Source organism: Phyllobates terribilis, unplaced genomic scaffold (assembly GCF_046119375.1).
Source record: "Phyllobates terribilis strain yellow unplaced genomic scaffold, ASM4611937v1 Scaffold_2__4_contigs__length_985480577, whole genome shotgun sequence".
NCBI lineage: Eukaryota > Metazoa > Chordata > Amphibia > Anura > Dendrobatidae > Phyllobates > Phyllobates terribilis.
Genome location: NW_027362762.1, coordinates 266,154,148 through 266,181,525, shown reverse-complemented (window position 1 = coordinate 266,181,525; position 27,378 = coordinate 266,154,148). Strand labels below are relative to the sequence as shown.

Here is a 27,378-nt window from a genome sequence, read left to right as displayed (position 1 = left end):
ATAGCATTTTCTTTTACAGTTACTGTCAAACTTTTTACTTCAACAGATATCATAAAAATTAACTTTAATTAACCACTCTATAATTGTAATACAAATATCACTAGGACTGGCACCACCAATTAAGTTACAGTGAGGGGGACAATATCTCACCCTATTCAAACACTATCATTCCCCTACCTTGTTGTGCAGGTTGGCAGCCTACAACTGCGCAAATGACGCCCCTGTTTACTGAATATCCAGTTCTGCTTCATCTGTGCTACCTACTCTGCTTGTTTGTCTGCCATCTTCAATATCAAGGTTGAACTGGATAGACCTAGGTCTTTATTCAACCTACGTTACTATGTTACTATCCAGTTGTCCTGGTCCTCGCTGTACCACGTGTTGTTCATCAAGACCTGCTCTACTGCACCATCACTTCTGTCCGTATTGACCTACAGCTGAGAGAATTCTTCTCACCGGGTGAGCCTTTAATAAGTATATTGGAAAGCTAGCATCTGTTAAAATGTGTAATTACATGGGATGGAAGGTCTCTCTTTAATAAAAAGTTAGAAAAGTTGGACTTGCTCAGCTTAGAAAAAAGGCACCTTAGAGGTGATCTCATTTTAATATATAAATAGATGTGTGGTCAATAAAAAGGACTGGCTCATAATTTAGTCCATCAAAGGACTAGGGGACATTCATTATAGATTGTTTCGGCATCAAAAAAGGAAAAGGTTCTTTACAGGTAGCATAATCAGAGGTTAAAATGTCCAACTCCAAGACTTAGTAATGACAAACACTTTTTGAGCATTTATAAAAGGGCTGGATGTTATTCTTATAGCAAATAATGGCATTGTGAGTTATAAATAGTCTAGCGATAGATACAGTATATAATTAATTGAGAAGGATTGAACTTGTTGGGCCTATGTCATTTTTCAATCTATGTAATTTTGTAGCTTAGTAACCATCACCTACATATTATTCTTGAGTTTGAACCCAGTAGGTTAAGTTCCTGAGTGGGAGCATCCATATCAGGGTGTCTACTCTTCAACCAAGGGGTCAATTGTGGTATAAGGGCAGTTATGGCACTTATTTTGTAAAGCCTTTGACATTTCTACACTGTTTAATTAGAAGAAATGATAGCATTCTTGAGAATACATTATTTTTCATGTCATTCATGTGTTCAAAGATTATTTGGTGTATCGCAATGATTGTTTCGCCACATGCACACTGGAATAAGTACCATATACCTGATGTTCATAGGCTCCAGAGGTAGTGCCTTATTGATATGTAATATGTTTATTATTCTCATGCTAATGTTAAAAGACAAATAAATCTCAACAAGAAAGGATTGGTATTAAAACAATGATTTATTCTTATAGTTGACATTTCATGTTTATCAAAACAGAAAAAAGACAGCGGAAAAAAAAGTTTACATTTTGATCATAAAACAGGGTTTTAATGTTAAATGACTAAATATACCCATAGAAGAAAATATATTTGTGCCACTATAAGTGCTAAACATAAGAAACCCCCGGCGCTTGATTTCAATTTAAACTATGTAACAAATTTAATGATACATTCTGCAAATTTGTTAATAAATCATGTAACAGAAGAAAAAAAGAATAAAAATATTTAAAATTAGGGCTAACCATAACAGAGTATCTTAATTTTGTTTAGATTAGGAAAGATAACATGTGCACTGTTAACTGCTGGATATATTAGAATATATATATATATATATATATATATATATATATATATATATATATATATATATATATATATATATATATATATATATATGTATATATATATAAGACATAGTATTCACTTCCCTATACAAATGCCCATTGGGCTCAAATTCTTACTAAAAAACACATTCATATCCTATTTAGACTAATGGGCTGTAGACATGGACCACTTTCACATGGCAGTACATTTGTAAGTCAAGACAGGAGTGGAACATTTTCAGTACAATAGAAAGATTTGCAGATCTTCTGTGATTCGGGTGCACTCATAGGGTCCAATAACGAAGTGGGTCTACTTCCTTTCAGACATAATGTACAGTTAGTGGTCACTATGGAGACTGAATGACAAATTTGCTGATGAAGGTGGTCATGGCGGAGTAGGGCTTCATTCCAAATTTTGCAATGGGGCCCCATGAATACTTGTTACTCCTCTGGGTATACCTGTAACTAAAGCAAAAAGTGTCCAAAATAGAAGTAGCCTAAGGGCTTGTGCACACGACCAATTTTCTTGTACGAGTGCACTCTGTGGTTTTCACAGATCGTACTTGTACCTATGATATACTATGGGATTGTGCACATGTCCAATTTTTTTTTCCTTGGACCAAGTGGTCAGCGGAAAAAATTGGAGACTTGTCCTTTTTGATCAAAATCGGCAATGCAAGTCTATGGGTCCATGAAAAACATCGGACTGTGCTTGGATGACGTCTGATCTAACATTGAATAGGGGTAGAATAATCGGACTGTTTTTCTCAGATGTGGAGAAAGCGGTTGTGTGACTCTACAATAAGAATTAAAATATTGTATAATGAAGCCGCTTTGATGATCTCTGACATAAATCCATCATATCATATTAGTTTATTTGGCAAGTAACTTTAATTTATTTCTGTCTGCATTCGCTCCTTATCGTGTAGACCAAAGGCTAAACCATAGTAATCCTATCAAGTTTATTGTTAGACAGCAATATATTGTATTATTCAGTCTGTGAGACAACAGGATCTTCTGGCTCTAACACTACTTAAACAGTATTACATTATTATTCCTAAAGCCCAATATATATATGATTAGGAACATGAGATTAATCGTTATCTTATATACCCCCACCCCCTCCCACCCCTGTGTTTTGAAAGATAACTATAGATCTTCTCTTGGTTTACAGTTTTAGATGATCCATTTCTCTGAAACAGAAAAAAAGAAAATAATTTAGAGGTTATAGACAAAATAATATAATATTGCCTTATGTGACACATCCATTACACCATAGACAGCTGGAGAAATACTAATCTATCTAATAAAACATTGCTTGTACGTAAAATAACCAGAGTTAATGTGATTTGTGAAATAACTGATGTTGCTCTTCCTCTCATTTGTTCACTGCTGACAAATGTGTCTAAGATTTGTCATGCCATCAGTCTTTAGCGCTATAGCACATTGCATGGTCCAATTCTGTGACCGACTTTCTGTGTTTTGCAGCTGGAGATGTGACCAGTGTGACTACACTTTTGGAGGCCAAATTGTTCCTACTCATAGGCAGGGATGCCAACTTGACTTTTTATTTTTTCTGGACAGCTTACCAAAAAGTCACCTTCAGACAATATTTTTTACGGATACATTGGAAAACTATAATAAAACATTATGATTTTAAGTGATACATGTCTACAGCCTATAATTCTGATATGAAGATATTAGCAGCATTCACTTTATGCTGAAAAATGATGATAATTACAATCAAAATAATCTGTATAATTTTCTTCAGCTTCAAAAAAATCACTGATGCCTTACATTTTTTTTTAAAGACAGGCCAAAAACGTGGCCAATTTTTACGGACTGTGCTGGAATTTCTGGAGGGTTCGTAATCCTGATCATGGGGTCAATTTCTAGATTGAGAACTTGAGCTGCACTATAACACTAAATGTCTTTATCTTCTGTGCTACTACTAGACCAGGGATGTCAAACTCAAACACACAGAAGGCCAAAATATAAATAATAAAAAAAATCACGGTCCAATCAGTATACAGTATAATGGGTCTGACATAGTCCTCCATACAGAATAATGGGTTCCACATAGTCCTTCATACAGAATAATGGATTCCACATAGTCCTCCATACAGAATAATGGGCCCCACATAGTCCTCCATACAGAATAATGGACCCCACATAGTCCTCCATACAGTATAATGGGTCCAGCATAGTCCTCCATACAGAATAATAAGCCCCACATAGTCCTCCATACAGAATAATGGCCCCACATAGGGGTGGCGGTTCTGTTGTCGCGGGCCAAATACAATCACCCTGCGGACCAGATTTGTCCCTCGGGCCAGAGTTTGACATGTATGTATTAGACCATCAAAGGATCACACATGTATAGTGGTAGATCATCAATAGACCTTGTTATCCACCTTGGCTATTAGGAGGGATAGGTGTCAATGTGACTGAACACAACAGATTCCTCATATAATTTATGTCCATTTGAAAAATATGTTCACATGCAGCAGAAAAAAACTATTCAGATGTATGGAATGGATTTTATATGTTAAGATATTCTTAATGTCGATTCAAAATAAGCGTGGCTTGTTTAGAAAGTTCTTGACATATAACTATTTCATAGTTTCATCAGAGGTGAAAAAGTTTCCATTTTTCTAAACAAGCCCAAATTGATTTACCATAATTAGATATGAAAATGTGAAGTTATTTTTCAAACCAAGGTGAAGAAGTTGAGAATACTGCAGAATCAAGATAAAACAAAACCCAGCAATAAGAAGGCAATCCATCTGACAGTCCTGGTGAGATAAGGCTCCTTGGAGGTAGGTAGCCACATGTAAAATTGATGGACTTTCACATGGCTATTGGATTGCATAATAAAGGTATTTTCCCCTTGACCTGTGAAAGCTGTACACGCACATGCATCTGATCTCAGTGATAATGTAAAGTATAACATGTCTGTACTGATAATTTGCGGTGTGTTCTTGCTGGTTGCCATAAGACTGGTAGGACGCTATAGAAATGTTCCCTAAGGGTGATGTTTACTTGACTGGATAAGGGAGGATTGTTCACTTTGCAATATGTGCAAGATAAAAGAAACTACTCCTGATGTAAGATTTTTTTATTTATACAAAGCTTTTTATAACTGAGCCTGAGACTAAAGCCATGGCCCCACTATCAGTGTTTGGTCAGTATTCGGTCAGTATTTTTTCTCAGGAGTGGGAGCCAAAACCAGGTGAGGAACAATCAGAGAAAAGGTATAATAGAAACAAGTCACCAGTTCTGGATTTATCAGACACTCCTGGTTTTGGTTCCCACACCTGAGGAAAAATACTGACCAAATACTGATAGTAAGGCCGTGGCCTAAGGAGACATTCTGTATCGTTACCGCCTATCTTAGTGTGATACTTAGACAACTATTTTACACATTAATAGATTCAGTTATTATTCACGTTTTGCTTGGTAACAATTTACTAATTCCTTTTGTTTGCATTTCTTCATTTGTAAAGTGGCTGATAAAAAGTCGTTAATGCATTCATTTATTCCATTTAGTTTGCCAAATAAGCATTGGAAGGGGCCATTTAAAGCGCCATTCATAATTTGAAAACTTATCATCTATCCTAGTGAACTCCTAGGATAGGTGATAAGTTGCTAGTCGGTGAATGTCTGACCACTAGGACCCCCCTGTCCTGAGAAGAGAGCTCCAAAATGACCTTCAAAATGGAATGGCGTCAAAACATGTGCGACTTTGCTCCATTCATTACATAGTTACGTTGGTTGAATAAAGACCTAGGTCCATCAACTTCAACCATCCTCCCCCAACTTTTTGCAACGGCCAAAGATATTTTAGCAATGTGCTCAGCTACTGCTGACAGAAACATGTAGCATTAATGGTGCTCATGCTTAGCATTTTGGAAAGACATTTTAAATCCTCATCAATCTTATGCATTGGTGATAAAAGGTTATTCCCAACAATAAAAGTTAAGTGAGATAAAACATGACAAAGCAACTTTTAATACACTGCTCAAAAAAATAAAGGGAACACTTAAACAACAGAATATAACTCCAAGTAAATCAAACTTCTGTGAAATCAAACTGTCCACTTAGGAAGCAACACTGATTGACAATCAATTTCACATGCTGTTGTGCAAATGGAATAGACAATAGATGGAAATTATTGGCAATTATCAAGACACCCTCAATAAAGGAGTGGTTCTGCAGGTGGGGACCACAGACCACATCTCAGTACCAATGCTTTCTGGCTGATGTTTTGGTCACTTTTGAATGTGTGTTGTGCTTTCACACTCGTGGTAGCAGGAGACGGACTTTACAACCCACAGGAGTTGCTCAGGTAGTGCAGCTCATCCAGGATGGCACATCAATGCGAGCTGTGGCAAGAAGGCTTGCTGTGTCTGTCAGCGTAGTGTCCAGAGGCAGGAGGTGCTACGAGGAGACAGGCCAGTACACCAGGAGACGTGGAGGGGGCCGTAGGATGGCAACAACCCAGCAGCAGGACCGCTACCTCCGCCTTTGTACAAGGAGGAACAGGAGGAGCACTGCCAGAGTCCTGCAAAATGACCTTCAGCAGGCCACAAATGTGCATGTGTCTGCACAAACGGTTAGGAAACGACTCCATGAGGGTGGTATGAGGGCCCAACGTCCACAGATGGGGGTTGTGCTCACAGCCCAACACCGTGCAGAACGCTTGGCGTTTGCCACAGAACACCAGGATTGGCAAAGTCGCCACTGGCGCCCTGTGCTCTTCACAAATGAAAGCAGGTTCACACTGAGCACATGTGACAGACGTGACAGAGTCTGGAGACGCCGTGGAGAGCGATCTGCTGCCTGCAACATCCTTCAGCATGACCGGTTTGGCAGTGGGTCAGTAATGGTATGGGGTGGCATTTCTTTGGAGGGCCACACAGCCCTCCATGTGCTCGCCAGAGGTAGCCTGACTGCCATTAGGTACCAAGATGAGATCCTCAGACCCTTTGTGAGACCATATGCTGGTGCGGTTGGCCCTGGGTTCCTCCTAATGCAGGACAATGCCAGACCTCATGTGGCTGGAGTGTGTCAGCAGTTCCTGCAAGATGAAGGCATTGAAGCTATGGACTGGCCCACCCGTTCCCCAGACCTGAATCCAATTGAGCACATCTGGGACATCATGTCTCGCTCCATCCACTGAACCACAGACTGTCCAGGAGTTGGCGGATGCTTTAGTCCAGGTCTGGGAGGAGATCCCACAGGAGACCATCCGCAACCTCATCAGGAGCATGCCCAGGTGTTGTAGGGAGGTCATACAGGCACATAGAGGACACACAATACTGAGCCTCATTTTGACTTGTTTTAAGGACATTACATCAAAGTTGGATCAGCCTGTAGTATGATTTTCCACTTTAATTTTGGGGGTGACTACAAATCCAGGCCCCCATTGGTTAATAAATTTGATTTCCATTGATGATTTTTGTGTGATTTTGTTGTCAGCACATTCAACTTTGTACAGAACAAAGTATTCAATGAGAATATTTCATTCATTCAGATCTAGGATGTGTTATTTCAGTGTTCCCTTTATTTTTTTGAGCAGTGTATATGTATTTAGCATGACGCTTCACTTCTGCTGTAAGTTTGCGTGTTTCCTTATGTACATACCTCTTGCAGAGAAGTAGCAAGGCTCACAGTGAATAGTCTGCTTATAGATCCACATACTGTCTCCAGCCTTAAGATTTTCCAAGGTGCCAGAACAGGCTTCACACTAAAAAAAAGTACATTTTTTTAATATCAATAGAATGAAGATCTCAGCTCTATCTATGTCAACTGTTACGTATTTTCATGTGTTTTTTTTATTTGGCTGTTTTTTTTATAGGTTTCTTTTTCGTAAACCATGTATGCTTAGTTATTTGGGGATATCAGTAATATAACATATATGCAAACTTTTATATTATACTATTTAACCCTTTTGTATAACTTGGTAAAAAGTATTAGGAATAATATGGTCAATGTAGGGGTAGGTGTAGCTTATGTTATTGGTAGAAAGATGATTATGGAGCACTGCTACTGAACAGAATGTTGCTCACAAGCTGAATATGGTGTGTAGAGGACATCATTTTTTAATTTATTTCACGATTAACATGGATGTTTGGAATTGTCCTTTAGGCTACATTCCCACATACTGACAATGCAGTGGATTTTGTACTGTATATTCCCTTATGGAAAATCCTCTGCATTTTACAGGGTCAGCATATTTTTAAGGGAACGGGTCGGCTGATACATGCTGCCCAAACTGTGGATAGCATGTATCAGCCACTGGCTAGACGATCACAGCCATGGATGTGTGTATAATAGCCACTGTGGATCAAGTTGTACGGGTGACTGGTCTTATAGGTGGGTCCCTGGCGGCTTACCCCCACCCACTGACAGTGACTGACAGTCACTGCCAGCAGACAAGAGAAGCCACCGGAGACCCGCCTGTACGACCAGTCACCTGGGCAACTTTGTCCACGGCGGCTATTAAAAATGTGTTTTTCTCTGAAACGCCGCAGCATTTCAGAGACACACATACGTGGCTGGGATACTAAAGAAAGTGCCCACGGTTAGGGCAGGATGTATCAGCTTACAGGTTCCCTTTAAGAAATTAAGGTTTGCAGTAAATTCATTCTGTTGGATCATAGTCTTAAAGAAGAATATTATCCTATTTTCATATAACTACGTTTTTTATCTGGTAAGTACAATGTTGTAGGCTATGTTCACAGGTGGAATTAGGCTTTCAGTATTAACCGTCAGAACTGTGCAGCATGCAGTACTATTTTTGCCATAGCAATAATGGAACCCCGAATGACTCTATTATAAATCAGTTGGGTCCATCTGTTATATGGAAATGATTACATCAGTGTGAACAGTGCTTTAATGATCATACACAACAATAAATGTTAGCAATACAATCTCTAACAGCAGCATTTAACATGCGCTGGCAAAGGGGCGCATCGTACTATGTATCCATCGGCGCGCCCGTGACGTGATCGGCGATGAGTTGATGTGACAGCAGGGGGTCTGTAGAAGACCTTCATGCTTGTCATTATGGAGCTCCTCTGAAACCCTGCCTGTGGCCGAGCTTTAAAGGAGACCGTGATTTCTGCTATATGCAGTAATGCTGTGGCATCACTGTATATAGCACAAGCGATCAGACAATTGCAGCTTTAAGACCCCTAAGGGGACTAACAAGAACAGTGAAAAGTAAAAAAAATGCTTTAAAAATATGAAAAAAAAAGTTCAAATCACCCCACTTTTCCCCCCATTAAAAATAAAGATAATTTAAAAAATATACAAATGTGGTATCATTGCGTTCAGAAAAGTCTGATCTATCAAAATATAAAAACAATTAACCCAATCACTAAACACCATAGCAGAAAAAAAAAATTTTTTTTAGTCACTGCAATTCCATAAAAAAATAACAAGCAATCAGAACATCTATCCCACAATGGTATCAATCAAAATGTCGTCTCGCCCTGCAATAAATAAGCCATCACACAGCTCCATCGACTGAAAAATGAAAACGAGTCTCGGAAAATATCAACACAACCTGAAAACATTTTTTTTGCAAACATCAGATTTTTTTTACCACTAAAATATTTAAAAAAACTGGATATGTTTGGTATCGCCGTAATTGTACTGATGAGCAGAATCCTATTACAAGGTAATTTTTGCCACAAAATGTACACCATAAAAACTATTTTTCCCCACCTGGAATTTCTTTCCCCTTCTTTCAGTACACTATGTGGTAAAATTCATGGTGCAATTAAAAAGTACAACTCGTCCCACCAAAAAACAAGCCCTCATATGTCTATGTGGACAGAAAAATAAGAGTTATGGCTTTGGGAAGAAGGGGAGAAAAAAACAAAAAACGCAAAAATGGAAAGTGGCCCCGTCGTGAAGGGGTTAATTTGGATTTTTGTTAAAGAGTATGGAATCACAATTGTTTCGGTATTACATGTATCTAAGTACACAGAAGTGAAACGTGTATAAATATTGAGCTGACTACATTTACTATTTTGATGCAAAACAATTATCAACACTATCCGGTAATTATCAATCGCATTAGTTCTAAGGAGGTTTTAGAGTTAATGTGTTTATATTTATTGATTGCGTGCGATAAACTTTGTATTGAATATATTTGTGTCGTCCCCTGATCCCAAAATAAAAAAAAAATAATAAAAATAAGATTTTGTGATCAAATCTAACAATGACAGCAACACAACACAAACAAAGTTACTTTGTATACTGCCATACAATAATCTTCTCCATTTAACACAGTTAGTGACTGTTGAGAGATCTTGGCTGTAGACCAAAGTCTACATACAAAGAAGTATTCTAATATCAGCCTAAATCATCCCATTACATCAGAGAGGAAGCTTTAGATTTATTCAGAATGCACCAAAAAAAAGAACAAGAAACAACAAATGTACGAGTAATACAAAGTATTACTTTGCTGCCTACCAGACAGTCTAGAGATATTTATTATAATGCAGTTGTGTTTTTTTAATTTAACTTTAGTTCATCATTTTTAATTTAAAGAGGAACTGCACTACACTTAAGTATCTTTTCAAAATAAGCTGTCATGTGTTTGCACATGAAGTATAACACAATTTCTGACCATTGTTTGGCTTGTATCCTTCATTTTCACCAGTTTGAGCTTCTGGGAGATGTGTTCCATAGAAAGCACAGCACATAGAGAGGGATTCCTGCTCTTCATTCCTTAGTTTGTACAGACATATAAGCAGCAGCAGCATGGAAGACATTACACAGTAGTACTGAGCAGTGTACATGTATATCCAGCCCTGGTGCGAGTTAAAGGGCAACTGTCAGTAGGATCAATCCTCCTAAGCCGGTTATATGGGCATGCGAGTCATAAGAAGTTGAATAAAATTTTATCCGCAATCCAATGTCTTATTTCAGAGAAATCCACGTTGTTTTAAATATGAAAATAAGCTGTTAAGATATATGGGCCAGACATAGATCTCCCTGAGACTCAGCCTCCAGAGCTTATTTTAAATAAAAGGGGGTATTACCAGTATAAGACATGCAATGATTGACAGTCTGCTTTCCTGATCTACATGTCTAACACTGGTAACTCCCCCTTTCATTTAAAATAAGCTCTGATGGCAGATCCTCAGTGAGATATAGGTGTGATGATGAATTGAGGGTGGGGTGAGTAAAGGATTATGTATTGAAGTTGAGGGAGGGAAAATGATGCTGTATTGTGGGTGCAGGAGAGGAAATGATTATAAATTGAAACTGATGGGTGGGGGACAGAAAATAATGATGCATTGAGGGTGTGGTGTGGGGGAAAGCAAATGATGGTGAAATGAGGATGGGAAGAGTAAATGATGATGTATTGAAGGCGGGGGAGAGAAAATGATATGAAGTGAGACTGGGGGGGTGAGGGACAGCAAATGATGATGAATTGAGGGTGGGGGAGAGTAAATGATGATGTATTGAAAGTGGGGAGAGCAAACAATGATGAATTGAGGGTGGGGAAGAGCAAATGATTATGAATTGAGACTGGGGGGTGGGGAACAGCAAAAGATGTATTGAGAATGGTGTGTGGGTGTGAACAAATGATGATGAACTGAGGGTGGGGGAGAGCAAATAATAATGAATTTGGGGAGGGGGATAGCAAATGATGAGGAATTGAAGGTGGGCGAGAGCAAATGATGAATTAAGGAATTGAGGTGGGGGTCCTGTTACCATACAGGGCTGTACTATGTCGCTTTTTTCTTCATCTGAGGTAGTGTAGAAGTTGGAGAAAAAATGAGGAATGTGCTCTGGAAGCGATGCTCTAGATAACTGTGTGTTATTTTTTGCAAAGATGAGTCCTGGCTAAAAGAAGTGATGGTGGTCTGAGCTGGATGAAGAAAAAAGTGAAGATGAAGGACTTCAACTAGAAACGTCACTGGTGGGTCAGTGTGTTACCTGTACACTGTCAGTATACACTGTATACTATGTACAGAGCTCCTGTGTATAATGTCACTGATGATCCCTGTATTACCTGTACACTATAAACAGAGCTCCTGTGTATAATGTCACTGGTGATCCATGTATTACCTGTACACAGACACTATATACAGAGCTCCTGTATAATGTCACTGGTGATCACTGTATTACCTGTACACTATACACTATATATAGAGCTCCTGGGTATAATGTCACTGGTGATCAATGTATTATGTGTACACTGACACTATATACACAGCTACTGTGTATAATGTCACACTGGTAATCCCTACATTACCTGTATACTATATACAGAGCTCCTGTGTATAATTTCACTGGTGATCACTGTATTACCTGTATACTGACACTATACACTGTGTACTATGCACAGAGCTCCTGTGTATAATGGCACTTATGCTAATATTAGTATTGTAATTAGTATTTTTTATTAATAATCAGTATTGTAGTATTCGCTCACTCTGGTGGTAATATGTGGTCTGGTCATGGTGTGGCGGTACTTGTTTCTTGTATGTGGTATTATTCGGTCACTATGTGGTGGTCATATGTGGTCTGGTCATGGTGTGGCGGTATTTGTCCCTTCTTTGTGGTATTATTCAGTTACTATGTCGTGCTAATATTTGGTCTGGTCATAGTGTGCCAGTATTTGTTCCTTCTATGGGTATTATTCGGTCACTATGTGGTGGTAATATGCGGTCTGGTCATGGTGTGGCAGTATTTGTCTCTTGTATGTGGTATTAATGGTAATTTAAAAAAAAGTATGTGACACATACCCTTAAAAGAAAATTAATAAAAAATATACCTTTGAAAAGAGTATTGGATATTTTACTAAATTTTTCATAGGTTAGAGTGGAGTAGGGCCCTGCCAAAAGAGTTAACCTTGTCATTGTGGCAGGCTTAAAAAATCTTTTGTCCAAAACAAAAGCTGATCGCTGTGTATGTGATATGGTGTTTGATGGGAACTGTTAATGTGTGATTGGTGAGGATGTGGTGCAGAAGTGGAGTTTTTCCAAGAATGGGTGGTGGGACTGTGGAAGGTTCGAGGGGTGGAGGCGAACCTGGGGTGGAGTTTCAAGAGGGCCTGAAAATTTTGCCAGTATGGGGGCCCTGAAATTCCTGGTGGCATCCCTGATCATATATAAACTAGCTATTGAACCGGTTCTATGCCCGGGTGGCGAGCATTTATATTGGTATATGGTCTCCATCCTGGTATGTGCTGCTGCCATCCTGCATCCCCATCCTGCCATGTGCTACCCGAATCCTGCGCCCTTATCTTGTCATGTGCTGCTGCCATCCTGCGCCCCCATCCTGTCATGCGCTGCTCCCATCCTGTCATGTACTGCTCCCATCCTCTGCCCCCATCCTCTCATGTGCAGCCCCCATCCTGCGCCCTCATCCTGTTTTGTGCACCTCCATCCTGCACCTCCATCTTGTCATGTGCTACCCCCATCCTATGCCCTCATCCTGTCATGTGCCGCCATCCTGCGCCCCCATCCTGGCATGTGTTGCTCCCATCCTGCACCCCCATCCTGTCATGTGGTGTTCCCATCTTGCGCCCCCATACTGTCATATGGTGCTCCCATCCTGCACCCCCATCCTGTCATGTGGTGCGCCCATCCTGCGCCCCCATCCTGTCATGTGCTGCTCCCATCCTGTGCTCCCATCCTGTCATGTGCTGCTCCCATCCTGTCATGTGCTGCTGCCATCCTGCGCCCCCATTCTGTAATGTGCTGCTCCCATCCTGCGCCCCCATCCTGTCATGTTCTGCTGCCATCCTGCGCCCCCATCCTGTCATGTGCTGCTCCCATCCTGCGCCCCCATCCTGTCATGTGCTGCTCCCATCCTGCGCCCCCATCCTGTCATGTGCTGCTCCCATCCTGCGCCCCCATCCTGTCATGTGCTGCTCCCATCCTGCGCCCCCATCCTGTCATGTGCTGCTCCCATCCTGCGCCCTCATCCTGTCATGTGGTGCTCCCATCCTGCACCCCCATTCTGTCATGTGCTGCTACCATCCTGCACCGCCATCCTGTCATGTGCTGCTCCCATCCTGCGCCCCCATCCTGTCATGTGCTGCTCCCATCCTGCGCCCCCATCCTGTCATGTGCTGCTCCCATCCTGTTCCCCCATCCTGTCATGTGCTGCTCCCATCCTGTGCCCCCATCCTGTCATGTGCTGCTCCCATCCTGCGCCCCCATCCTGTCATGTGCTGCTGCCATCCTGCTCCCCCATTCTGTAATGTGCTGCTCCCATCCTGCGCCCCCATCCTGTCATGTGGTGCTCCCATCCTGCGCCCCCATCCTTTCATGTGTTGCTCCCATCCTGCGTCCCCATCCTGTCATGTGGTGCTCCCATCCTGCGCCCCCATCCTGTCATGTGGTGCTCCCATCCTGCGCCCCCATCCTGTCATGTGGTGCTCCCACCCTGCGCCCCCATTCTGGTATGTGCTGACCCCATCCTGATTTGTGCTGCTCCGATTCTGCGCCCCCATCCTGTCAAGTGCTTCTCCCATCCTGCGCCCCCATCCTGTCATGTGGTGCTCCCATCCTGCACCCCCATTCTGTCATGTGCTGCTCCCATCCTGCGCCTCCATCCTGTCATGTGCTGCTGCTATCCTGCGCCCCCATCCTGTCATGTGCTGCTCCCATCCTGCCCCCCATTCTGTCATGTGCTGCTCCCATCCTGCGCTCCCATCCTGTCATGTGCTACTCCCATCCTGTCATGTGCTGCTGCCATCCTGCGCCCCCATTCTGTAATGTGCTGCTCCCATCCTGCGCCCCCATCCTGTCATGTTCTGCTGCCATCCTGCGCCCCCATCCTGTCATGTGCTGCTCCCATCCTGCGCCCCCATCCTGTCATGTGCTGCTCCCATCCTGCGCCCCCATCCTGTCATGTGCTGCTCCCATCCTGCGCCCCCATCCTGTCATGTGCTGCTCCCATCCTGCGCCCTCATCCTGTCATGTGGTGCTCCCATCCTGCACCCCCATTCTGTCATGTGCTGCTACCATCCTGCACCGCCATCCTGTCATGTGCTGCTCCCATCCTGCGCCCCCATCCTGTCATGTGCTGCTCCCATCCTGTGCCCCCATCCTGTCATGTGCTGCTCCCATCCTGCTCCCCCATCCTGTCATGTGCTGCTCCCATCCTGCGCCCCCATCCTGTCATGTGCTGCTGCCATCCTGCTCCCCCATTCTGTAATGTGCTGCTCCCATCCTGCGCCCCCATGCTGTCATGTGCTGCTCCCATCCTGTGCCCCCATCCTGCTCCCCTATTCTGTAATGTGCTGCTCCCATCCTGCGCCCCCATCCTGTCATGTGCTGCTGCCATCCTGCTCCCCTATTCTGTAATGTGCTGCTGCCTTTCTGCGCACCCATCCTGTCATGTGCTGCAGTCATCCTGTGCCCCCATTCTGTCATGTGCTGCTGCAGGATTGTGGCGCCGGAATCAGCCCCTGCGCAGTCCGTACTTTCCGGCGCCATTTTGTTGAAGACACACTGCAACTTTACGAAGTTTACGTATACCGCGATCTCCTGGGCCACAACCCTCATCCTCATTTAGGATGTGGATGCGTTCCTCTCTGGGGTCCAGACTGCGCAGGCGCATTGCGCTTGCGCAGTCTATATAGGCTTCGGACAGAGGTACGCTCCCAGGATTATATTATAGATGGAGTCACATCACCTCTTTATTATAAGTACTGACTGGAGAATACAGGAACATTTTCCTGTAAAGGAACTATAACCTACTCAGTGAGTATCATGCAGTCTTATTGTTAGATGTTACTTGTGTCATATAGGGTGTTTTACTTACTTTGAAGCATGTTGCATGGCAGCAAATGTTCATGTCTTTCAGAATCATTTTGGCATCAATGCCAAGTGGTTTGCGACAATAAGTACACATATCCTTTTCCATGACAGATCTGATAAATTAAAATAGTACACAAACATAATTACATACAGACAACTAATAACTCATTTTGCCCTCAAGGCAGAAGAGAAATAAATCTACCTGTCATAGCAATAAACTTGAATTAGTAAAATGTTGACTATTGTAACATGCAATATAATCAGAATGCATGGTCTTAGACCAATTATATATTGTGGTTATAACAGATTGTCATGCAGGAAAATTGTTATTATTCAGTAGTAATCTGCCAGAAAGATAAATAGTTACAACTGTAAATTTCCTTTTTACATGTTTAAAGAAGCACTCCTTCCATCAAAGTTTTTATCCTCTAAATATACAGTATTGCAGTCATCATATTATATAGCACTGTGCACTTACAAATTACTCATTTTGCCTTTCTACCCAGCTAATTCTTCTCTTTTCCATTAGGTTTATTACATCACGTGATTAAAAACTGACTAGCTGAATCCTTCTAAGCTCTATGTAGAAACAGGAAGTCAATGTTCCCTGCATGACTTATGAGCCACTGCAAAAGTCCCTGGCAGGGGGAGGAGGGAGCAGCTGGGTGAAGAGTGGAAGAGGGGAATGATAAATGCAGGGACAAGAGACTTCCTGTTTCTACATAGAGTAAAGAAAAGAACAATTTATTGGGTAGAAAGGCAAAATGAGCAATTGTAAGTACACAGTGCCATATAATATGATGATTGCATTATATTAATAGGATAAAAACTTTGACGGAGTGCTTCTTTAATGTAAGCTAATACTGACACTGACAATCTATGTACGATGGCAGGCTTGTCGGTTACCTAGGATAACATGCAAAATCAGCTTAAACTTTGATCATAATATTTGGAGATAAGTACAGTCAGCTGTAAGTGTCCACAAGTGTCCGTGTGCTGCTATTACTTACCGGTCAGATGTAGAGTAAACGGTTTTAATTGAATTGGATACAATGTTCGGTCCATATGTATTCGAGGAGGAATTCCGGCTAAAATAAATTATTCATTTTTTACTAAATGTCAATGCAATTCCTGATTCTAATAAATTAGAGTCTAGAAAAGTTGCAGTAAAACTTATAACTACAGAGAGTAAATTCTCAAAAGGAGAGGGGCCTAAACAGTAAAATTATGCTGCAGTCCTTTTCATGTGACCTGTACAAAATGTATCTATCCATACAGTGTCCATTTTAGGACATGATCAGATATCAAAATCAAACATCAGAAAGATGTCAGTTTGAGGCTAAATACCCTGTCTGAGAACTGATTTTGATAAGTGATTTTGATAGGTGATTCTGACAAGTGATCCTGACAAGTGACTTTGACAAGTGACTTTTACAACTGTAATTATAATAAAAAAAAAAGTAACTGTTCGCTGATGGGACTTGAACCCAAAATTCTGTGTTCCAAAGCCAGTGCACTAACCTATAAACTCAGTTGTAAAAACCTAGGAGTTATATTATATGATTTTCAGTTCAAACTTGTCTAAAACTCATTGGGACTTATGCACAGACTGCAAGCAAGCCAACTTCAAATGATGTGTGATTTTGATGTGTGAGTCTGATGTGCGACTTTCTTCAAACATCAGAATCAGAATCACAATGACTTTTAGTCACCCTGAGTATTTTCATGGTTGATCTCATAAGACAAGAAAAGCTGGCAGTTAGTATCACTTGACTGGATAGTGCAATGGTAAGGCATCAGCCTCTGAAACTACCGTGTCAGAGTTCAAATCATGATAGGAGTAAGAATGTTTTTTTTAATTATGCCTATTTAGCACACAAACTACAGGGCTGTTTTACTTTTAATATCTGACACTCTAATTGTCATCCTGATGTGTTAAGAGTTTCAGACACGCTGTCTATTTGCATGGTAAATTACATAGCCAAAGTAAATTGGGAGGCACTAATTTACTAGACATCTATTTCCAAGTGACTTTATATTTGCATAATTTCTTAAAGGGGTCTAATGATAAAATTTCTTTATTGTAAATTTGTATTTCCATCCACCCAAGTACTGGCTGAAAACTCCCAATTTACTTTTGCTATGTAATATATCACTACCTAAATAATCAAATAATGAACCTATAGTTTAATGGTAAGGTATCTGTGTCACACAGTTTTGATTTGAAAGGATAATAATAATAATAGTAATAATAATTAATAAAAAAGTTCAGTGTCAGTGCATTCTACTTGATTGATCTATTGTTATTTCCAGTGCAATCAGGACTTTCACACAAACATTGTCCAAACCAAATTCAAATGATGTATGAGTTTGATGAATGAGTTTGATACTTGACTTTCTTCACACATCAGAATCAAACATCATTTGAATTTGGCTTGCTTGCAGTTTGTGCATAAGTCCCAATGCGTTTTCGACACTGAAAATCATATAACCAAATAGAACTCCTAGGTTTTTACAACTGAGTTTATAGCTCAGTGGTTAGTGCACTGGCTTTGGGACACAGAATTTTGGGTTCAAGAACCATCAGCAAACAGTTACTTTTTTTTTTATTATTACAGTTTTAAAAGTCACTTGTCAGGATCACTTGTCAAAATCACTTGTCAGGATCACTTGTCAAAATCACTTGTCAAAATCACTTGTCAGACAGGGTATTTAGGCTCAAACTGACATCATTCTGATGTTTGATTTTGATATCTGATCATGTCCTAAAATGAACACTGTACATCCATTAGACAATAGAGCCCAGCAATCAGGAGCATGGGCTCTGTTGGTCCTAAAGCAGCGTTATTGGCTGTGTATACGAGATATGTACCTCTGATTACAAACCTGCATCTAATATGTCAATAGTAACTCCCTGTGTTTTATGTGATGTAGATTAAATAGGGGTTTCTGAGTGGTGAGCTATGTTATATATACAGTGAAGGAAATAATTATTTGATCCCTTGCTGTTTTTGTAAGTTTGCCCTCTGACAAAGACATGAACAGTTAAGGGTAGGTTCATTTTAACATTGAGAGATAAAATATCCAAAAAAAAATTAAGAAAATCACATTGTATAAATTAGATACATTTATTTGCATTATGCAGTGAGAAATAAGTATTTGATCCCCTACAAACCATTATGAGTTCTGGCTCCTACAGATCAGTTAGACGCTCCTAATCAACTCTTTACCTGTATTAAAGACATCTGTCTTACATAGTCACCTGTATAAAAGACTCCTGTCCACAGACTCAATTAATCAGTCAGACTCTAACCTCTACAACATGGGCAAGACCAAAGAGCTTTCTAAGGATGTCATGGACAAGATCATAGACCTGCACAAAGCTGGAATTGGCTACAAAACCATAAGTAAGACGCTGGGTGAGAAGGAGACAACTGTTTGTGCAATAGTAAGAAAATGGAAGAAATACAAAATAACTGTCAATTGACATCGATCTGGGGCACCATGCCTAATCTCACCTCGTGGGGTATCCTTGATCATGAGGAAGGTGAGAGATCAGCCTAAAACTACACAGTAGGAAATTGTTAATAATCTCAAGGGAGCTGGGACCACAGTCACCAAGAAAACCATTGGTAACACATTACGCCTTAAAGGTTTAAAATCCTGCAGTGCCCGCAAGGTCCCCCTGCTCAAGCAGACACATGTGCAGGCCCATCTTAAGTTTGCCAATGAACACCTGGATGATTCTGTGAGTTATTGGGAGAAGGTGCTGTGGTCAGATGAGACAAAAATTGAGCTCTTTGGCATTAACACAACTTGCCGTGTTTGGAGGAAGAGAAATGCTGCCTATGACCCAAAGAACACCGTCCCCACTGTCAAGCATGGAGGTGGAAACATTATGTTTTGGGGGTGTTTCTCTGCTAAGGGCACAGGACTACTTCACCGCATCAGTGGGAGAATGGATGGAGCCATGTACCATAAAATCCTGAGTAACAACCTCCTTCGCTCCGCCAGGACATTAAAAATGGGTAGTGGCTGGGTCTTCCAGCAAGACAATGACCCAAAACATACAGCCAAGGCAACAAAGGAGTGGCTCAAAAAGAAGCACAGTAAGGTCATGGAGTGGCCTAGCCAGTCTCCAGACCTTAATCCCATAGAAAACTTATGGAGGGAGTTGAAGCTCCGAGTTGTCAAGCGACAGCCTCAAAATCTGAATGATTGAGAGATGATCTGCAAAGAGGAGTGGACCAAAATTCCTCCTGACATGTGCGCAACCCTCATCATCAAGTACAAAAAAATCTGACTGCTGTGCTTGCCAACAAGGGTTTTGCCACCAAGTATTAAGTGTTGTTTGTCAGAGGAATCAAATACTTATTTCTCACTGCAAAATACAAATAAATTTATCTGATTTATACAATGTGATTTCTTGATTTTTTTTGGGATATTCTATGTCTCTATGTTAAAATTAACCTACCCTTAAAATTATAGACTGTTTATGTCTTTGTCAGTGGGCAAACTTACAAAAACAGCAAGAGATCAAATAATTATTTCCTTCACTGTTAGTTGTGTATATCTTCTGTACTTAAATTAATTACTCCACTGGTCTGAATAGAATGTAAGTTAATACTTATGCTCAGATAGTCATACATAAAAATGTTTGTTAGTAGGTTGCAGTATCAGGCTTCATGCACATAGAAGAGCTTTTACATTGAGCTCTATGGAGGAAAACCTCACATCTAGGCTTACTTGACATATTTTTTGATTGACAAGTGACAATTAGTGATGAGGGAGTATGTCTCATTAACCCTTTCAGCGAGCATGCTCGGGTGTTTGACAGGCAATCTCTGCATGTGTCACATCTGTCTAACAGCCGTGACACATGCCGCCGCGGCGACAGTAAAAGAAATACCGAGCACGCCAAAATACTCAAAGAGCACCCAAGCGTGCTCGCCGAAAGGGTTAATGAGACATGCTCGCTCATCACTAGTGACAACCTCTTGCTCTTTAGAAACAATTGTATAATTGATAAGCAATATGTGAATGTATGTACACATTAGTGCGGTAATTAGTGATTATTTCATTAATGAATAAAAGTATTTAGAAAATAGGTTTACTATAAATGTAATATTTCAGTACCTTATATCTCCATAAGATGAATTCGGAAGAGATGAATAACTGAAAGACAAATTCACATGTTAATTTTGAAAAACACTCCCAAATACAACAATGTGTATAATTATTCAAATTAAATATTGAGAATAAACTGTGAATATTATTATTAAAGGGGTTGCCTGGGCCATGTCTAAAACCAGGGAGGAAGTATAGCATGCTGAATGCTAACAATGTGCAATAAACACACTGTTAGGATTCTGCTCTGTTTAACCTACTTGACTGCTTATATGCAATTTTCATACTTGTGATTCCTGTGCTAACCGCTTTTCTTCTCATCTGCTTATCTGAATGATCTTAATATAGAGAACCAAAAAAGATGGCATGTGCTAACAAATATACAAATCACATATGACCGGCAACTTGACAACCGCCTGGCGTGTGATATTACACACCATTAGGAGTCAGTATGTTACACTACTACCCTAGATTTAGACATGGCAAGGACAACCTCTTTACAATAATTGTAATTTATAAAGAAGCTAAAAGTTATTTATAGAGAATGTCTCTTTAGTTATTAATTTACCTTGTCTCATGAGTGACAGTCACATTGGAACGAGAATTTGGTCCATCAGTGTTGTCTGTGTAAGATGTAGTTGTGCGGCGAGATGGAACATCATAAGTATCATCAGTGACTTTGTAGGATGAAGAGGTGGTTGACCGTCTGCTTGGCACATCCTGGTAATCAGTAACTTTAGAAGTAGTGGTTGAACGTCTGCTAGGTATATCACTGGTTCCTTCCATAATATTGTAGCTGGTTGTTGTGGAGGAAAGTGTGTTTGGTGCATCATTGTATTCTTCTTTAACATTGTAGGTGGTAGTTGTGGTGGAACTTCTTTTTGGCGCATCACGGGCTTCATCTCTAACATTATAGGTGGTAGTAGTGGTAGAACGTCTATTTGGCAGATCATTGGTTTCTTCCTTGACATTGTAGCTGGTAGTGGTGGTTGAACTTCGATTTGTAAGATTAGTACTAGCAGGCTTGGTTGTGCTAATATGATAAAGAAAAGAATAGTTTGAATACACTCTTGTTTTGCACCCCAGATTACTGACTTAATGTTGTAATCAACCATTGTTTATAATGACAGTTCAGGATGATCATTCAGTTACCAAATGAAATTTCTGCGGAAAGCGACATTTTCTAGAAAATGATCATTTAAATATTTCCACTGCTCAATGTTGCACTTACAACTAAAATGAAGGTGCTGGGTAAAAATTAGAACCTTTGCTACATTTCTGTATCTCTGCAATCAATAGACTACATGATTCCACGGAGACATGCAGCAGCTTTGTAAGACATCACATACCATAGTACCCTCAAAGACATATTCATTGAGTAAAGTTGGGCATGCGAGAAAAGTCAGCCCACCTGGCCAATGGTAGCGCGTACGTGTGGCCATCACTAAATTCAAACAGGACTCTTCAGAGCCCCGTTTTCTAAATCATGGAGTTTCCTGTAATGGGGCCTACTGCGTTCAACAAGTCATCACCTATCCTGTGTTGAGACAACCTTTCAAAGGCTCATGTGCTATGCCACAATATAGTTCTTTAATAGAGGTGCATTAATTTTTTTCTGCACCTCTACATGCCTCTGTTTTCATACAGAGGCATGCAGAGAATTTCTCTATTGGATCCTGTATGATGAAGCAGTGTTTGAAGGTGGAGTACACCTCCATAGACACAGTCCAATAAAGCAGTTCATGTAGGTGCAGAGCTGTACAGTCTAAATGCACAAGGCTCTGTTGCGTGCAAAAGCCCTTCATGTACTTATCCATTAAGATTAACTTTAGGCTTATTTCTTTAAAGGATCCCAGATCTGTATAAATTACACATTTTTAATAATGTAATACTTTCTATGCATTTATTCACTATTTACGTAACAACCAGAAATTCTGTACTTAGCAAAGATCCAATTATAGCATTCCTCTAAAGAGAATTTGGAGGAAATACAATTTATTCATTAAAAAGGTATTCCAGTTATGTGAAGTAGTCATATATTCACAGGATTAGTGACAGATTCTAGATCATTGGAGGGTCTCAGACCATGAAATCTTTACTGACCACCAGTGTCCCTTTGTGCCCCTGGTTTGAATGAAGCAGTGGTTGTGCAAGCGCACTGTCACTTCTTTCTAAGTCTATGAATGGAATGTCAGTGTGCTTGCACGACCAGGGAACAAAAGTTACTCATTCCTGGTGGGGGTCTCAGCCACAGAACCACCATTCATCTAGTAGGTATCACCTACCCTGTGAATTGTTTTTAAATGTAATATTCCGAAATACTGTATATTCAATAATGTATCTTTTTGCTCTGATAGTACATTGTTGTGTAACAAAACATTCTAGCTATGTGCACTGCCACTACACAATTTCTTTCTGTGTGTTGTTTCTGCTCCAGAATGCATGTAATAATGAACACCCTTCTCTTACATGCCTAATAATTGGTATAGAGCGTGACAAAGCATCCCAAATGTGAATGGCAGTAATTGTCCACATTCAGACTCTAAATTTAGCAAGCATCATTTTCGTGCAGCTGAAATTAATCACAAGTGCTCATCCATCGTGTTTTCTGATGCTTGCTAATTATTCCCATGTATTTCAAGGGCACATGTGCTATACATAGTAGTAAAATATTAATTAATATGATGCTCCATTTTTTTAACAGAATGCAAAGTAGAGGAGGATTAAAGTTCAGAACAAAGCTTCCATGGATCACTGTCAGTGAATATGTTCATATTGTCCATTATTTTATTTTATTTCATAAACTGAAATAAAATAAACTGAAATAAAATAAAAATAAAATACTTTTTCCTATATTAAGAAATCATATTCCTGATTTAAAGTTTCTAAAGAAAGACTTAATCTGGTTTGTTGCTATCGGAGTTCCATTAGGGGGATGACCACAATGTCTTTTGAGTACAAATATATATACACTGCTCAAAAAAATAACACTCAAATAACACATCCTAGATCTGAATGAATGAAATATTCTCATTGAATACTTTGTTCTGTACAAAGTTGAATGTGCTGACAACAAAACCACACAAAAATCATCAATGGAAATCAAATTTATTAACCAATGGAGGCCTGAATTTGGAGTCACCCCCAAAATTAAAGTGGAAAAACACACTACAGGCTGATCCAACTTTGATATAATGTCCTTAAAACAAGTCAAAATGAGGCTCAGTATTGTGTGTGGCCTCCACGTGCCTGTATGACCTCCCTACAACACCTGGGCATGCTCCTGATGAGGTTGCGGATGGTCTCCTGTGGGATCTCCTCCCAGACCTGGACTAAAACATCCACCAACTCCTGGACAGTCTGTGGTGCAACGTGACGTTGGTGGATGGAGCGAGACATGATGTCCCAGATATGCTCAATCAGATTCAGGTCTGGGGAATGGGTGGGCCAGTCCATAGCTTCAATGCCTTCATCTTGCAGGAACTGCTGACACACTCCAGCCACATGAGGTCTGGCATTGTCCTGCATTAGGAGGAACCCAGGTCCAACCTCACCAGCATATGATCTCACAAGGGGTCTGAGGATCTCATCTCGGTACCTAATGGCAGTCAGGCTACCTCTGGCGAGCACATGGAGGGCTGTGCAGCCCACCAAAGAAATGCCACCCCACACCATTACTGACCCACTGCCAAACCGGTCATGCTGAAGGATGTTGCAGGCAGCAGATTGCTCTCCACAGCATCTCCAGACTCTGTCACGTCTGTCACATGTGCTCAGTGTGAACCTGCTTTCATCTGTGAAGAGCACAGGGCGCCAGTGACCTTGCCAATCCTGGTGTTCTGTGACAAATGCCAAGCGTCCTGCATGGAGTTGGGCTGTGAGCACAACCCCCATCTGTGCACGTCGGGCCCTCATACTACCCTCATGGAGTCGGTTTCTAACCATTTGTGCAGACAAATGCAGATTTGTGGCCTGCTAGAAGGTCATTTTGCAGGGCTCTGGCAGTGTTCCTCCTGTTCCTCCTTGCACAAAGGCGGAGCAGTGTACATAGTGTGAACATGTTATACTGTAGGTGTATATACACTGCTCAAAAAAATAAAGGGAACACTTAAACAACAGAATATTACTCCAAGTAAATCAAACTTCTGTGAAATCAAACTGTCCACTTAGGAAGCAACACTGATTGACAATCAATTTCACATGCTGTTGTACAAATGGAATAGACAATAGATGGAAATTATTGGCAATTATCAAGACACCCTCAATAAAGGAGTGGTACTGCAGGTGGGGATCACAGACCACATCTCAGTACCAATGCTTTCTGGCTGATGTTTTGGTCACTTTTGAATGTTGGTTGTGCTTTCACACTCGTGGTACCATGAGACGAACTTTACAACTCACAGAATTTGCTCAGGTAGTGCCGCTCATCCAGGATGGCACATCAATGCGAGTTGTGGCAAAAAGGTTTGCGGTGTCTGTCAGCGTAGTGTCCAGAGGCTGGAGGCGCTACCAGGAGACAGGCCAGTACACCAGGAGACGTGGAGGGGGCCGTAGGAGGGCAACAACCCAGCAGCAGGACCGCTACCTCCACCTTTGTGCAAGGAGGAACAGGAGGAGCACTGCCAGAGCCCTGCAAAATGACCTCCAGCAGGCCACAAATGGGCATGTGTCTGCACAAACGGTTAGAAACCGACTCCATGAGGGTGGTATGAGGGCCCGATGTCCACAGATGGAGGTTGTGCTCACAGCCCAACACCGTGCAGGGTGCTTGGCATTTGCCACAGAACACTAGGATTGGCAAAGTCGCCACTGGCGCCCTGTGCGCTTCACAGATGAAAGCAGGTTCACACTGAGCACATGTGACAGACGTGACAGAGTCTGGAGATGCCGTGGAGAGCGATCTGCTGCCTGCAACATCCTTCAGCATGACCGGCTTGGCAGTGGGTCAGTAATGGTGTGGGGTGGCATTTCTTTGGAGGGCCGCACAGCCCTCCAGGTGCTCGCCAGAGGTAGTCTGACTGCCATTAGGTACAGAGGTGAAATCCTCAGACCCCTTGTGAGATCATATGCTGGTGCGGTTGGCCCTGGGTTCCTCCTAATGCTGGACAATGCCAGACCTCATGTGGCTGGAGTGCGTCAGCAGTTCCTGCAAGATAAAGGCATTGAAGCTATGGACTGGCCCGCCCGTTCCCCAGACCTGAATCCGATTGAGCACATCTGAGACATCATGTCTCGCTCAATCCACCAACAGACTGTCCAGGAGTTGGTGGATGCTTTAGTCCAGGTTTGGGAGGGGATCCCACAGGAGACCATCCGCAACCTCATCAGGAGCATACCCAGGCGTTGTAGGGAGGTCCCTTTATTTTTTTGAGCAGTGTATAATGTACTCTATACCATAAATGATAAGAAATGTAAGTAATTGAAAATCATTGTGTAATTCTCATCTCTGCATATGGCTGGAGGAATCACAGGGAAAATCAATGAAGGACCAGCAAAGTTTCAGCAGTGGCACCAAAACTATTAGAAAGCGATGGCTTAATGATATGCAATCACTTCCAGCAATAGACTCTTCAGAGAGCAAGAGGACTACAACCTATTGGAAGTAACAATTATAAAAGTCAATAGTGACCCTTTAACGAGCCTAGCCACATGACTTAAGATAAAAGCCAAACCAGAATCTGGTTTAAATCATCTTTCTCTCTAAAGAGGCAATTTGCATATTTCATTTCCCAGTGGAGCATGCGTGGCATATAAGTCTCCTTACTCTGACATGCCTGGACTGCCTTGTCACTCTCCACAAGGAGAAATATTACCCTTTAGATTCCAGAAATAGGGAACATATTTATTTTCTATTTTTACCCTTTTCTCAATTTAGATGACATACAGTGGCAACTTAAATTGACCGCATGATTGTGGATTAAAATTCCATCACTATGTCAATAAATTGGGTTTAAATTAGCACCAGGTCATCCAGTGTCCAAAAATTAGTCACTTAGACTCACCAGACATGACAATGTAGCCAGTAAGTATGCTAAATACTAGACTTCTAGATTATGAAGCAATGAATTAACAATGGTTGGATGCTACACAACAAGGACATAATTAAGTATTTCATTATAATTCCATTTACAAATACAATTCCTACCCTTTATTTATATCTCCACCAATGGAAATGAGTTCATCCAGATCTTGACTTCTTAAAGATAAAAGTACAGAATAAAAGAATCATAAATATATCGGACATTAAGGGAGAATTTTTCATAGCCAAGTGAAACAAAATCTGAGGGAAAACCCACAGCAGCACATCTTTCAGTATAAAGTTGATGCTCAAAAAAAAAAAAAAAAAACATTACATTCTCCATAGCAATCACATGATGCACCTGTTGCTACATTTGCTTGGCCCCCTGAGGGTCACTGAATCCGGCCTTTAGCTATTACATGTTGACACATGTGACTTCTGCAGCCTGTGATTGGCTGTAGCTGTCAAAATGTCATTGCTGGAAGTAAGAATGCAGAGACCAGGCAAGCGTCACCATGGGGGAGAAAATCAGTACCTAAAATTCCCGTAAAATGGAGCAGAAAAAATGTGCATTAACTGCGCTACTGATGAATAGTAGAAGGATGCTGGAGACCGAGGAATGCTCAATGCGGTTTATTTCTCAATTCATTTCACTGTCATCAAACTCAAGAGTCTACTTTGAAACGCGTTGACAAATAAACCGTATTGAACATTCTTT

The 27,378-nt window shown here is 41.0% G+C and overlaps 1 protein-coding gene across 2 annotated transcripts in view; it reads right to left on the bottom strand.

The window, feature by feature from the left end:
- Positions 1-1,330: 1,330 nt before the first annotated feature.
- Positions 1,331-27,378, bottom strand: part of SCEL (sciellin) — a 141,746-nt gene continuing 115,698 nt past the window's right edge. The window contains exons 20-26 of one of the 2 annotated variants that reach the window (XM_073664079.1): positions 26,787-26,837; positions 21,210-21,674; positions 20,651-20,689; positions 16,525-16,602; positions 15,519-15,627; positions 7,359-7,461; positions 1,331-2,905 (exon numbers count right to left, since the gene is read on the bottom strand). In XM_073664079.1, the coding sequence (XP_073520180.1) occupies positions 2,889-2,905; positions 7,359-7,461; positions 15,519-15,627; positions 16,525-16,602; positions 20,651-20,689; positions 21,210-21,674; positions 26,787-26,837 (862 nt within the window). In that variant the 3' untranslated portion in view covers positions 1,331-2,888. The remainder of the gene's footprint in view (positions 2,906-7,358; positions 7,462-15,518; positions 15,628-16,524; positions 16,603-20,650; positions 20,690-21,209; positions 21,675-26,786; positions 26,838-27,378) is intronic. The other variant, XM_073664081.1, reaches the window with a different exon arrangement.